This window comes from Physeter macrocephalus, chromosome 17, assembly GCF_002837175.3.
Source record: "Physeter macrocephalus isolate SW-GA chromosome 17, ASM283717v5, whole genome shotgun sequence".
Taxonomy (NCBI): Eukaryota; Metazoa; Chordata; class Mammalia; order Artiodactyla; family Physeteridae; genus Physeter; species Physeter macrocephalus.
The window spans coordinates 10,282,206-10,296,465 of NC_041230.1; the positions used below are offsets into that span (position 1 = coordinate 10,282,206).

The following is a 14,260-nucleotide window of genomic DNA, read 5'->3' on the forward strand; positions in this document are numbered from 1 at the left end:
TGAGATGATATCTCATTGTAGTTTTGATTTGCATTTCTCTAATGATGTTGAGCATTCTTTCATAACACCACAGTTTTAAATTGTCTTAATACCCAGTAGGGTAAATCCTCCAGTTTTCATGTTCTTCTTTAGGATTGCTTTGGTTCTTTTGATCTTTTACATTTCCATATATGCATTTAAATATCACCTCTAAATTTTAAAAAATATTTTAATATTAAAATTTTAAACTGGGGGCGGAACAGAAGTTAATTAAATAGAATTAAGTAACATTCAGTTTAATTCTACACTAAATAGAATTCAAAGCGTGTGCGGAGGGGAGGAGTGAAAAAATCCGTCCCCTTCCCTCTCCAGTCCCCCATTTTTTTCGCCATCCTCCCAGATATGTCTGAGCATGTACAAGCCCATACCCACTTTTTCCTTCACAAAGGATAGCATATTGTACACGTTGTTCTATAGCTTGTTTTTTTCCTCTGAATATATCTTATAGAACTTGTTATTTTAGTAGTTGCCTGGGATTCTTTGATGACATCAATAATCTTTTTAACCTGTTCCAAATTAGGCTGTTTCAGTCTTTGTTCCTGATACAAGAAACGCTGCCATGATTCTCCTGGACCTACATTTTTGTGTACAGGTGCATAGCCATTCGTAGGATGAGTTCTTAGAATCAGACTTAGCAACATCCCACTGTCTGTCTGCAATGCTGGGCTTCTGCAGAAGATTCTTTTTTTTTTTTTTTTTTGCGGTACGCGGGCCTCTCACTGTCGTGGCCTCTCCCGTTGCGGAGCACAGGCTCCGGGTGTGCAGGCTCAGCAGCCATGGCTCACGGGCCCAGCCGCTCCGCGGCATGTGGGATCCTCCCGGACCGGGGCACGAACCCGCGTCCCCTGCATCGGCAGGCGGACTCTCAACCACTGCGCCACCAGGGAAGCCCCTGCAGAAGATTCTTTTTGAAGAAATCTGAAAACCTTGGATTAGAGCCTTCTTAAAACCCTTGGATCTGATGGTCTGGGGCTGCGGGTTGAGTGCTAGATCATTGTTTTCTGACCTTGAGTTCTGTTCACAGGGCTCAGTCCCTGTTTTTGGCTCTATCAGCTCCCACCTGATCCTGGGGCCTCGAACCCAAATCCACAAGCCAGGTGCCTCAGTCTTGACTTTGAAGATCAGCTTGGCCTGGTGGAAGGAACAAGGGCTTTGGAGAGCACAGCAACTGGATTTTGAATCCCAGCTCTGCCCAGTCTCCCCTTCCTACTGCCCTGCTTCAGCTGTGTGACCTTGGGCAAAACACCTGACCTCTCTGAACTTCGGTTTCCTCCTGTGTACATCAAGAGGACTGTATGAGCGCCTTCCAGCTCTAACACTGGGTGTTTGTCTAGAGAATTCCTGATTTCTGATTCTCTAGCTTTGATACCCGGCCAGGCACGCCCCCCTCACCCCCCTGCCCCACCGTCTCTGTGTCTAGCTTCTCCCAGGTCTGCTCTTGTTTAGTCTGGCATAGGGCTTAAGAGCAGAGCTTTGGACTCAGCCTGACTTGTCCATCTCAGCCACTCACTACTTCACTTCTCGGGACCTGTGTCCTCATCTCTCAAATAGAGGTAATAATACTGACCTCCTACGCTGACAGAATAGCTGTCACACAGCAAGCCCACAAGAAATGCTAGCTGCTGCTGCTATTATTAGTATAATCTCATTCCTACTCCCAGTTCCACAGTTTTGGATTTGAAAATGTGGCTTGGGAGAGAGAGAAAAGCACTGACTTCTCTCCATCCCATCTCCCCTCAGCTCTGGGACTTTGTTGGGGTCCTGGAATCTAGTCTATAGGTACCTTATGGTACCTATCACTGTATAACAAACCGCCCCCAAACCTGGAGGCTTCCAACAATAACGATTATTATTTCTCACAGTTCTGTGGGCCAACTAAGCAGTTCTGCTGAGCTCACTGTGGTTGCATTCAGATGGTGTCTAGGCTGGGCTGTTGGCCGGCGCGTCTCGGTTCACTCGTTCTCCCTCATCCTTCAGCAGGCTGGCCTGGGCTTCCCTTTCTTTAAAAAAAATTATTTATTTATTTGGCTGCGTCGGGTCTTAGTTGCAGCACGCGGGATCTTTCGTTATGGTGCATGGGCTCCAGAGTGCACAGGCTCAGTAGTTGCAGTGCGTGGGCTTAGTTGCCCCGCGGCATGTGGGATCTTAGTTCCCCGACCAGGGATCGAACCCACGTCCCCTGCATTGGAGGATTCTTAACCACTGGACTACCGGGGTAGTCCTTGGCCCGGGCTTCCTTACACTGGGGTCCCAAGAGATCTCTCTGAGGGCCCAGGCTCTGAAAGTCACACAGCACTGCTTCCAACGCATTCTGTTGTCCAAAGCAAGTCTCGAGGGCCACTCAGACCCAAGGATTGGAGAAATCCGCTCTATCTCTTGACAGGAGGAGCTGCAAAATACTGGGCATCTACCTCGGAGCTCAGTAATTTTGTGCTGAATGAATGAGAGGTGCCAGAGGTCACTTGACCTCTGTGAGCCTCAGTTTCCACATGTGTAAAGTGAGTCTAAGGATACCTCCCGTGTAAGGTCACTGTGAGGAATTTTTTTTTTTTTTTTAATGGCCACACCACACAGCTTGCAGGATCTTAGTTCCCCCACCAGGGATTGAACCTGCGCCCTCGGCAGTGAAAGCATGGAGTCCTAACCCCTGGACCACCAGGGAATTCCCACCGTGAGGAATTAAATTGATAAAATCCAGAGAACGCACGCAGCACAGGGGCCGGTACTTCGCAGGTGTTCAATCCACATGGTAACCATATGGATATTATTGCCAAAGCCCTTCTGGCTGATTCCTAAGTCCTAACTCCTTTTATTCCTAAGTCCAAAGTGACACTGTACAAACAACCATTTAGACAATAACTATGTAAGATAAATATCCCTTTCGTTACCATCATCTTCATATGCCTCGTCTTACTAGCACTTGGAATATTCTCTCTGCTTTTGTCCTTATTTGGCACAAAAAAGGGTCGGTAAAGTTTGCTCAAACCCCTCAGAAGTAGGCATCAACATAGCAAAACAGCTGTAGGCCGGAGATTGCAAACTGTCAGGTGTTTGTTTAGCCTGCAAAGCATTAAAAAAAAAAATAAAATAAAATTGGTATTAGAATTTGAACTGTTGCTAACCTTTAAAATCAGGAGATTTTACAAAACAACCTGGGTTTCCAAATTCTCTTGACATTGGACCATCTGGCATCTCAGGCCTGCTTCCCTTGTGGCAGCATTGGGCTGGAGCTAAATCCTGGTGGGGCAGATCCTCTTTGATCCCTTGGTGGCTCATGAAGTCAGTTTAATGGGTCGTTATTGGTTGTGGAGAAAAATGAAGTAGAGCAGGATGGAAAATAGCAGCGTATTCTGCCATAGTCGTAAGGGAAAGGACTGCTTTGTGGAACTAAGTCTAGTTACAAGTGTGCAACTGTGAGCACATAGACGTATGTGTATGACTGGATTACAAGTAAAATATATATCTTACTGCGGGTTTTAGCCAAAAGTTTGAAAGTTTGGCACGATCTCCATCCAGTCTGATTCACTCAGGTTACCTGCCTGCCTCCCTTGTAGCCGTTTGAGCTTGAGACGAGGTTGTCTGGTGGAGATCAAACCAGTTTCCTGCGATCTGCTAGGGCCTGGCAGGGTCCCTGTGCTTTTTCCCTGGCTCTGAGTATTTGTGTTTGTTTTGGTAGTTATTTTTAGTTTTAGTTTTTAAATTGAAGTATAGTTGATTTACAGTGTTGTTAGTTTCAGGTTATACATATATATGTATGTATAGATACATATATTCGTTTCCAGATTCTTTTCCCTTATAGCTTATTACAAAATATGAGTAGAGGTCCCTGTGCCATACCGTAGGCCCTTGTTGGTTATCTATTTTATATACAGCGGTGTGTATATGTTAATCCCAGCCTCCTCATTTACATGCCCCCACCCACCCCCCAGCCCCACCCCCCGCCGCCGACTGAGCATTCGTAAGCAGGGGATGAAGGCAAGGACTCCCGTCATCTCCACTCTACGGGCAGGTTCCTGATCTGGCTGCAGCCTGAGCCCTGGGACCCACGACCCAGCCCCCGGATGCCCCAGTCTCCGACCCCCACCCCTTCTCTCCTGCTTCCCCAGGAGAACCCGTACGTCATGCGCCGGCCCAACTTCCAGGCCCTGTCGGGGAACGAACGCTTTGAGGGCTTCTGCGTGGACATGCTGCGGGAGCTGGCCGAGCTGCTGCGCTTCCGCTACCGCCTGCGGTTGGTGGAGGACGGGCTGTACGGGGCGCCCGAGCCCAACGGCTCCTGGACGGGCATGGTCGGCGAGCTCATCAACCGGGTACGGCGGGGCTGGGGCTGAGGAAGGGGCCGTGGGTCGGGTGAGCAAGGGCGGGCGGGCGGGCGGGAGGGCAGCCAACGGTGCCTCAGAAGCAGGCTGGTGCGTACAAGGGGCAGGAGCCGATGGTGCGCTGTGTCCCTGTGGCTCTTGAGCACCACGGGGCGGGCACAGTGGGGAAGAAGGGCGATGCACCCCTTCCCGTGTCCTGCTTTCAAATGCTTCCCTCACGCCACCTTGGCTTAGTCGGTGCTCAAAGATGTGTTGAGTGCGTGAAAGAGACGTGGAGTGGGAATTGGACAGACGTGGAGGAGGTGCAGAAGGCCTCCTGTGAGAGCTAGGGATAGGGCTAGGCGGCCGGGACGTGCCCAGCACCTGCCAGGAGGGGGACGTGGAGGCTGCCTATTGCGCTCACAAGGCCACGCATTCAGTAGGTGTTTTATTGAGCACCTAGTGTGTGCCTTGCACCACGCTGGCGCGGGATATAGTGGTGAGCACAGGGGACCTGGACCCTGCTCCCAGCGACTTAGGGTCCCATTGAGATGCAGAAAAGCAAATGACCACAAGACAGAGCCATTGGCTGATGGGGAAAACTCAGAGGAGGGACCCAGCCAGGCATCCAGGGAGGGCTTCCCAGAGGAGGTGACGCCCAAGCAGATTCCCAAAGAGTGTGAAGGAGTCAGCAGGGTGAAGGGGGGGTGTGGGAGAAGGGCAATGTGTTTGATGGCATTTACAAACAGCGGGGGGTGGGTTGGGAACATTAGTAAGAACGAGTTGGGTGTGGGGCATATTAGAGGAGCAGCCGGGGCGAGTGTGGACAGAATTCGAATGTAGGTGAGGAGGGCAAGAGGCAGTGAGGTGGGGGGTGGTAGGCAGGGGTGCAGCGGAAAAAATATTTTGGAGTCAGACCAACCTGGGTTTGAGTGCTGGGGTGAGTCATTTCTTTCCTCGGAACCTCAGTTTCCTCTCCCTGGGATGGGGATAATGATACCTGACAGGTCTGTAGTAAGGTTACAGACACGCTGCACACGTTGCTTGTCACAGGTGGTTCTTCTTTTTATTCCAGTCATGAGAAGCCGTGTGGGCGAATGCCCAAAAAAGACAAACAGGCCCCCAGCTTAGGGGCACGTCCAGGGCAGGTGTGTGGAGCAGGGACCTGTGGCCACAAACGGTCAGGGTGGCCTTGACATTGGACTTGGCTGACAGCGTCAGAGACTCACCCTCCTGAGCCCCTGAATGTCACCAGGAGAGACTCAGAAAGGCCACTTTGCTTGACAAGGATGTTTATCCCATAAGGCACGATTTTTCGAAAGTTGTTTTGACCGCAGAGCCTTTTTTCCATTTGAAAGAGCCCTCAGGGCCCTGGACAAAGCAGAGCTGCTCTGGGGGAGACAGAGGTCGGGGTGTCCCCCCCCGCTCCGGGTTCTGGTGGCTCGGTCTCCCTCACGCCACCCAGCTGGCAGGCCCGAGGCCCTGCCCTACAAGGCAGCCAGCTGGTTGAAAGCTTCTGCCCTGGGTGGGTTCAAGAGTCCGAAGCCAGGGCCTGAGGAGACAGGAGGCTAGAGCTGGTGGCCGGACGCGCCCACCTCGCTGGCAGGCTTCCTCCCCTGTGACCTCACTGCCATAGCCTGGGCCCCAGTCTCGTAAGCTCAGAACGTTTGTTCATCAGGGCCCCCAGAAATAAGACTCCGGGAGAGCAGCCCTCCCCAACCAAAGTCACCATCAAGTGGACATCTGTTTATTCAACATCAACAAAGAAGTCCTGTTTACAGCTGTATGACCTTGGGCAAGAGTCTTAGCTCCCTGTACCTCGAGCCTTCCCTTAGGACTTGGTGTGAAGGGGCCTGGGGTGGGCATAGCAGGGCTGGGAGCTTTTCTCATCGGTTCCTGCTCGTGTGGTCCTGAGTCCCGTTTGAATCTCTGCTGAGCATTTGTTGTGTGACCTTGGGTGAGTTACGTAACCTCCCTGTAAAACTGGGGAAATAACAAATGCTAGCACATAGGGCTGTTGCGGGCATGAAATGAGTTAATCCACGCAGGGGCCTGGAACAGGGCCAGGCAGGTAGTGGGTGCTGTGTGCCTGTGCTCTCTTTCTATCGTTGGTAGTGTTATTCCTGCCAGCACATACATACATTCATGCGTTCGTCCGTCCTCCAGCCAGCTAGTATTTATTGAGTGCCTACTGTATACCAGGCCCTGTGATACGCCCTGGGGGTTCAGTGGCCTGGCCTGGCCTTGCTCTTAGGGTTAAAGACTTTGGCCCGCAGCCAGAGGTCCATGGGATGCACCCCCCTGCACACAAAGGGCTGAGCTGGCTCAAATGAAGAAACAGAATCATCGGGGCTGCTGGATGGCCTGCGGGGCGGTCAGGGGAGGCTGGAGAGGGCCAGGACTTGGTGACCGCCTGCGGCGGGGGCGGAGGAGAGAGGACGTGAGCGTTCCTTCTGTTTCTGGCTTGGGCAGCTGGGCGATGGCGCTGACATTTAGGGAGAGAACACTGGAGGAGGAGCAGGCTGAGAGTGCAAAGGATGGGTGGAGTTTGGCCTCTCCAAGGCTCAGCTGCCTGCTGTGGGATGGCCAAGTACACTGAGCTTCGCACAGATACTCAGCACCGGCCTCACGGCAGCAGCAGCTGACGTTTGTGGACTTACCCCACGTGCCAGGAACTTTTCAAGTGTTACTTAATTCTTCTAACAATCCTTCCTGGCCCAGAGGATCACTGCCCTCCTACCGATGTGAGGTCAGGGGCTCAGTAGTGAAGGGACCTGCCCCCAGCACGCAGGGCTGCAGCCAGGTGTGACTGGCCCAAGGCCTGTGTCCTTTCCAGACACCCGGCAGGTACTTGGGAAGCCTAGAGTGGTCTAGGTGGTGCTCACGCCGTGCCAGGCTCTTGTCCGAACTGTACGAACTTGTGTTAACTCCTTGACTCCTCACGGGCACCCCCTGAGGAAGGCCTGGTGTTCGCCCAGTTTTCTCTAATGGACAGAGTAAGGCACCAAGCTACTGTCCAGGCCACATGGCTAGTGGCAGGCAGAGCCGGGGCTGGCACCCCAGCAGGCTGGCCCAGAGCTGACAAGTGACTTCCAGATGGAAGACAGCCCAGGGCACCGGCATCCCCCCAGCCACCCCCTCCCCCCGCCCCCCCACCGCCCGCCGCCCCGGGCCAGGCTCAGGGCTTGTAGGCCAGTCTCGAATTATGGTCCATTTATTCCACCCAGTGGCCACTGCTGGAAGTACCTTTTTCCCTGCCATCACTGCCACGCTGTGAATTCAGGCCCCGCCCCTCTCACCAGCCTCCTCATGGGCCTCCTGCCCCCGCCCCGTCTCTCTCCACTCCAGTTTGTCCTCCAGTAGGATCTTTGTTCGATGCACGATGCAAGTCTGACCTTTCACTCACAGGCTTTAGCCGTCACCCCCCCACCCCCACCCCGCCGGGGCCCTCCGGTCTGGCCCTTAAGGACAGGGCAGATATCTTAGGTCGGGTTTCCGGGAAGCAGATTCCGAGGTGGAGATTAGCAGGCAGGAGGTGTGTGGGGTGCCCTTGGAAAGCAGGGAGTAGAAGAGCAGGCTTGGGCAGAGAGGAGTTGAGCTGTGTTGCAGTCATGACCGGGCCTCAGCCGTCCCACGGGCAGCTCTGGAGCTGGGATGGCCATCAAACACATCCCCCTGAGGTAAGGGGGAAGGCTTTCATGCCCCCCCGCCCCGACACGTCATTGGATGAGGGCTGTCCTCGGGGAGGGTCAGGACCTGGGGCAAAGGGGTTCTTCCACCTACAGAGCCATCAGCCACCAACACCTGGGGCCATGAGTGCCTGATCCGGAAGGAGGGTCTGGGCGGCCAACCACGGTGTCCACTACAGCTGTGGGCTGGTTAGATGCCAGACAGAGCCAGCTTCGGGTTGCCCGCTTTCCCGTGCGGTCCCTGGTGAGCCACTTCATCTCTCTGAACTAGCTTCCCCTCTTGAAGTGGGAATGATGTTCCCTCCCTCACAGAGTTTTGTGGGGAGTGGGTGAGGGGGAAGCTGGAGGTCCCAGAACAGAGCCCGAGTTACCGGGGTCTTGCAGGTAAGGAGTTTGGATGTTCTTGTTGTTGTTTTCTTTTTGGCCGAGCCAAGTGGCTTGCAGGATCCTAGTTCCCCGGCCTGGGATTGAAGCCAGGCCCCAGAATTGAAAGCACTGAGTCCCAACCACTGGACGGCCAGGGAATCAAACCCCTCCCACCTTTTTTTCTCCTTTTTGTTTTTATTTATTTATTTATTTTTGGCTGCGTTAGGTCCTCGTTGCTGCGTGCGGGCTTTCTCTAGTTGCAGAGAGCGGGGGCTACCCTTCATTGCGGTGCCTGGGCTTCTTACTGTGATGGCTTCTCTTGCTGCGGAGCACGGGCTCTAGGCGCGCGGGTTGCAGTAGTTGTGGCTCTCGGGCTCTAGAGCGCAGGCTCAGTAGTTGTGGCGCACGGGCTTAGTTGCTCCACAGCATGGGGGACCTTCCCAGACCAGGGCTTGAAACTGTGTCCCCTGCATTGGCAGGCAGATTCTTTTTTTTCATGGCTCACGGACCAGCCGCCCCGCGGCATGCGGGACCCTCCCGGACCGGGGCACGAACCCGTGTCCCCTGCATCGGCAGGCGGACTCTCAACCACTGCGCCACCAGGGAAGCCCGGCAGGCAGATTCTTAACCACTGCGCCACCAGGGAAGTCCCTTTGCTCCTTTTTGGATGTTATTTTTTGTGTGTTATGAAGTCACTGGAAGGTTTTAAGCAGGGAACGTGCCATGATCTAATTTGTTTATTCTTTTTTTTTATTGAGGTGAAATTCATATAACATAAAATTAACCAAATTCAGTGGCATTTAATTCAGTGCACAGTATTGTGCAACCATCACCTCTATCTAGTTCCAAGACATTTTCATGACCCCCAAAGAAAACCCGAACCCATTAAGCAGTCACTCCCAATTCCCCCCTTCCCCAGCTCCTGGCAACCACCACTCTGCTGTCTGTCTCCATGGATTTACTTATTCTAGACATTTCATATAAATGGAATCAGCCAATATGTGGCCTTTTGTGTCTGGCTTCTCACACAGCACGATGTGCTTGAGGTTCATCCATGTTGTAAAATGATGAGTACTGCCTTTTTAGGGCTGACTAATATTCCATTTATGGATATAGGACCTTGATTTAATTTCACAATCATTTAAAAATGATTACTCCGGCTGCTGAGAAATAACTGTAGTGGACCAAGAGTAGAGACAAGGTGGTCCATTTCAGAGGCCATTGGGAGGTGTGGAAGAGAGAAGATGCTGGCTTGTGCTCGAGTGGTAGCTGTGTCAGGTGTACCACCAGGTGGGATGTGTGTCAGAGGGTGAGAGGAATCAAGAGTGACTCAGGGTTTGGCTAAGCAGCTGGGCCAATGACAAGGCCAGTTCCACCACGGGGAGGACATAGGAGGAGAACCTTGGTGGGGTCGGGGGTCAGGGGGATAAGAATTATCTCTGGGCGCGGGTCGTTTGAGATGCCTATTTGAAATTCAAGGGGGAGACAAAAGGATTTCCTTGCGTGACTGAGCATGAATTATTTATTTAACTTGTCCACTATTGATGGATATTTGGGTGGTTTCCAGCTTTTGCAGGCATAGACAACGCTACCATCAGTTGGATTGGTGGGGGTATTCCTGAGGGGTAAGTTCCAAGTGGTGGAAGCACTGGTTCAAAGGGTATGAATGTTTTTTAAGTATATACTGCCAAATGGCCCTTCAGAAAGGTTCCACCAATTTATATTCCCACCAAAAGTGCACGAGAATGTCAAATTTTCCACACTCTTGCCAACAATGGGTATTATCAATCTTTTAAAAAAACCTTTGCCAATCTGAAAGGCTAAAAATATCTCATTGTTTTAATCTAAACAGAATGTCACATGGCTGCATATTAACTCCCATGTGGATGTACTGTAATTTATTGGAGCATTTTTTATATTTAGTTGTTTCCAGGTATTTTTAGATGTTTGTTTGTGCTGTTATAAACAGCCATAAGCAAACATCTTTATGCACGAAAGCTTGGCTTGCATTGTAGCTGATTAGGATTGAATCTCAGAATTACCAGGTGAAAGAGGAAAACCCTTCGTATGGCTTTTGTTATATACTGAACTGCTTTCCAGAAAGACTACATCAGTTTCTTTTTTTTTTCCCTTTTTTAACACGAGTTCCTTCTTGGCACTTGAGGCTTTTGATGGATTTTTAGATATTCAGACAACCTCCTGTCATTTTCATAGATGGCAAGTCATTTTGATTTTTCCTGCTTTGTCTGGTGGACCACAGTAGGGCTTATGTGGCCAAGTGATAAATGGAATCTGAGCCCAAGTTCCACTCAGAGTGGGCCTGATAGGCCCTTGGACTCACTGTGTTTTTCCAGGTCCTGGTTGTATAATTGGAATAAGCTTCCTGACCCGTGGAGTCAGGGTCATTACGGTAGAAAGAGCCAGTGGAAGCCCCTAGAGCTCCCCGTTTCCCAGGATAGTAATCCAAAAGCAATTCTACATCCTTTGGAGGAATTGCAGAGATGAGTGCCGCCATTAATGGCTTGAAAGAAGCAGGGGTAGTGATCTCATCCCTGTTCAACTGGCCTGTTTGGCCTGTGCAGAAGGCAGATGGATCTTGGAGAATGACTGTGGATTCCTGTAAATGCAATCAGTCAGTGACTCCAATCGCAGATGCTGGCCCAAATGAAGTATCTTTACTGGAGCAAGTCAACACAGCCGTTGGCAGCTGGTGTGAGCTACTGACCTAGCAAATGCTTTTTTCTCCATACCGCTTTCCAAGGACCACCAGAAGCCAGGAGTATAAACCTTCAGTCTTGCCTCAGGCTGGCATCAACTCTCTTGCTTTCTGCCATCATATAGACCAGCAGTCCCCAACCTTTTGGGCACCAGGGACTGGTTTCGTGGAGGACAATTTTTCCACAGACTGGCGGGGGGATGGTTCAGGCGATAATGCGAGCGACTGGGAGCCATGGGGAGCGGCAGATAAAGCTTCGCTTGCCCGCCGCTCACCTCCTGCTATGCCGCCTGATTCCTAACAGGCTGCGACCCGTGCCGGTCCACGGCCCAGGGGTTGGGGACCCCGATATAGAACACCGAGAACTTGGTCTCTTGACGCTGGTCCATCACATTGGCAACATTTTGCTGATCAGATCTTATGAGCCTGAAATAGCATTTAGTGAGGAGGTTGACAATAAACCCACGGCTGATATCAGTCAGTCAGTGCCCAGTCTGGAGACAAAACAGCACCAGTTACTTGAACAGAATCATATCAGCTATTTTTGTTTGTTTCTTTGTTTTGTTTTGTTTTTTTGTTTTTTTTGGCTGCACCTCGAGGCATGTGGGATCTTAGTTCCCTGACCAGAGATCGAACCCGTGCCGCCTGCAGTGGAAGTTCGGAGTCTTAACCACTGGACCGCCAGGGATTTCCCCTCTGATCAGCTATTTGAACAGAGAGAATTTAATACAAAGAATTGTTAACTAGGGATTCCCTGGCGGTCCAGTGGTTAGGACTCCATGCTTTCACTGCTGAGGTCCCAGGTTCAGCCCCTGATCAGGGAACTAAGATTCTGCAAGCCACGCAGCGCACCCCAAAAAAAAAAATTGTTAACTAGATGTAAAGTTGTTAACCCACTAACTGAAAGAGTAAAAAGAAAGCTAATGGATCCTGAAGGTAGCAGCTGGAGGAAGCAGCCACCAACCCGAGGGCTAAGGGGAAAGGGGAAGAAGTTGGAAAGATTAAACCTTAGAAACTCAGACGAGGGTCCCAATAGAGCTGAAACTCAGACCTTTGCTGTTTGTCTGGTATTGCGGATATTTGGTGGGTTTTTTGGATTTGAGCAACAACTGATACCTGGGTATAACTGGTGTGTGCTGCTTTAATCCCTTTACCAAACAACCTGTAAGGCTTTTCATTTTGAGGGAGGCCCAGAGCATGCACAAGCTCTGCAGCAGGTCCTGGCTTCATGCAAGCTGATCTGCCACCTGGGCCTGATGACCTGGCAGATCCCGGGAAGTGTAGAGTGCTGGTGGCAAATAGGGAAGCAGGCACCAAGAGGTGACTCGCATGCTGCTGCCTTTGGGTCCACGTGATCTCTCCCTGACCTTGGTTTTGTTTTCAGCCTGTGCCACCTCTCTTTTCAGTATCTTTGGGGCCTGTGCCCTCTCTCCCCACCCCAGTTCTGTCCCAGTCTGTATTACCTCATGTGGTCTCAGTCTCAGCCCCTTTGGGGGGTGAGTGTGTCCCTCCTCCCAGGCCAGTGATCCAGGACCTTGACTCTTATTTCAGCCCCAGGGGGAGGACTCCACTTGAATTTGGAGTCAGTGCTGGGGCCCCGTTGAGCCCTGGGCGATGGAATTAGTATGCCTGGAAGGAGCATCCTGGGAGCCGGCTTCCAAACCCAGGAGACAACTCGCTCCCACCCCCCAATTTTACAGAGGACCAAACGGAGGCCCAGAGACATGGAAGCCCCTGGCCCTGGTCACCCAGTGAGCTTGGGGCAGAGCCAGGACTCTCTACTCCCACCCCCGGCCCTTCCCAGCGCCCTGCCCCCTCTGTCATGTATGTGCACACGTGAGGCCACGTGTTCGGGTGTGTGCACTGTGCCTCTAGGGAATGCCCCCCCACGATGTCATCACTCCTCCCTACACTCGTGTACAGGGCACGTGTTTGTCTGCCTGAGTCCACGTGGACAGTATGTCACTGGGTCAGCCTGTGTCTGGGCACACGTGTGGATATGGCATGGTGTGCACATGTTGGTGCTGTAGACCTGACCATGTACAGTGCTCACGTGTGCAGTGAGTGTGTGTGTGTGTGTGTGTGTGAGAAGTGCCAGGTTTTTTCCCACCCTGTGTCCTGCCCACAGCTAACGACTGGCTGGCGTCCAGCTGGGCAAGAGCGAGATGGCCCCTTTGGATCAGGCATTCCAGTGTGTCAGCCAGACCCCGACACACACCCTCTTCTCCGCCATACCCCACCCACTACCCACCCTTCACCACTTCAGACCTGGACCCCAGCCACCCCTCCCCGACTCAAGACCACATGCAGCTTCTCCTGAGGTCATTATCTCAACCGAGCCGGGCGTGGTCCTGTGTGTCAGGGGTGGCTTCATGCACACATCTAGGTCCCTGGTGTCTGCCAGGGGCAGGAGAGTGGAGGTCACGTCTGTGCTCTATGGTCCCCAGCCCCTGCCTTTACTCCCTCGTGCCTTTGCCTCTCTGAGCCTCAGTTTCCCCTTCTATAAAATGGGCCTAGGAGTGGCCCTCAGGGAGCTGTTAAGAGGATTATACAAGATAAGCTCTATAAAGTGGCATCTAGCATGGAGCCTGGCACATAGTAGGCGCTTGATAAATGTTACCTGTTAATTGTTCATACAGAAGAGAAAACCAAGGCTCCAAGAGGGTCCTGAGTGGGTCAGCGTCCAGGCATCTCAACTCCAATTTCAGGCTCTCTCTTCAGGACCCCGGCCTGGTGGGAGTGGTCAGTGGTAGGTTTTATAAAGCAGGGTCTTGATGATGAACTTGACTGGGGAGCGGGAGAGATTGGATGAGGCAGGGCAGCCGGGCAGGAAGGAGGCCACAGGAGCCGCTTACAGCAGGCGTGAGGTGACAAGGGTCCAGTTGGAGGCCCGAGGTGCACTCTTGGAGCCAGTCCCCTGGCTCCTTCTGTTGTCCTCTCTCGTTGCCTCTCACTCAGCTTCTGATACTCTAAGTCGCTCCCTCAGTGCGTTCTCTCTAACTGCCCATCTGCCTCCCTGGCCCGCCCATCTGCCCCCACCCCGCTTCCCCTCCAGCAGAAGGCAGACCTGGCTGTGGCTGCGTTCACCATCACAGCTGAGCGGGAGAAGGTCATCGACTTTTCCAAACCCTTCATGACCCTGGGAATCAGCA

At 52.2% G+C, this 14,260-nt stretch overlaps 1 protein-coding gene across 1 annotated transcript in view; it reads left to right on the forward strand.

The window, feature by feature from the left end:
• LOC114484127 (glutamate receptor ionotropic, kainate 5-like) overlaps window positions 1-14,260 on the forward strand; it is a 26,382-nt gene that overhangs the window by 9,129 nt on the left and 2,993 nt on the right. Inside the window, exons 6-7 of the mRNA XM_028478320.2 lie at window positions 4,146-4,349; window positions 14,167-14,257. Coding sequence (XP_028334121.2) covers window positions 4,146-4,349; window positions 14,167-14,257 — 295 coding nt within the window. The remainder of the gene's footprint in view (window positions 1-4,145; window positions 4,350-14,166; window positions 14,258-14,260) is intronic.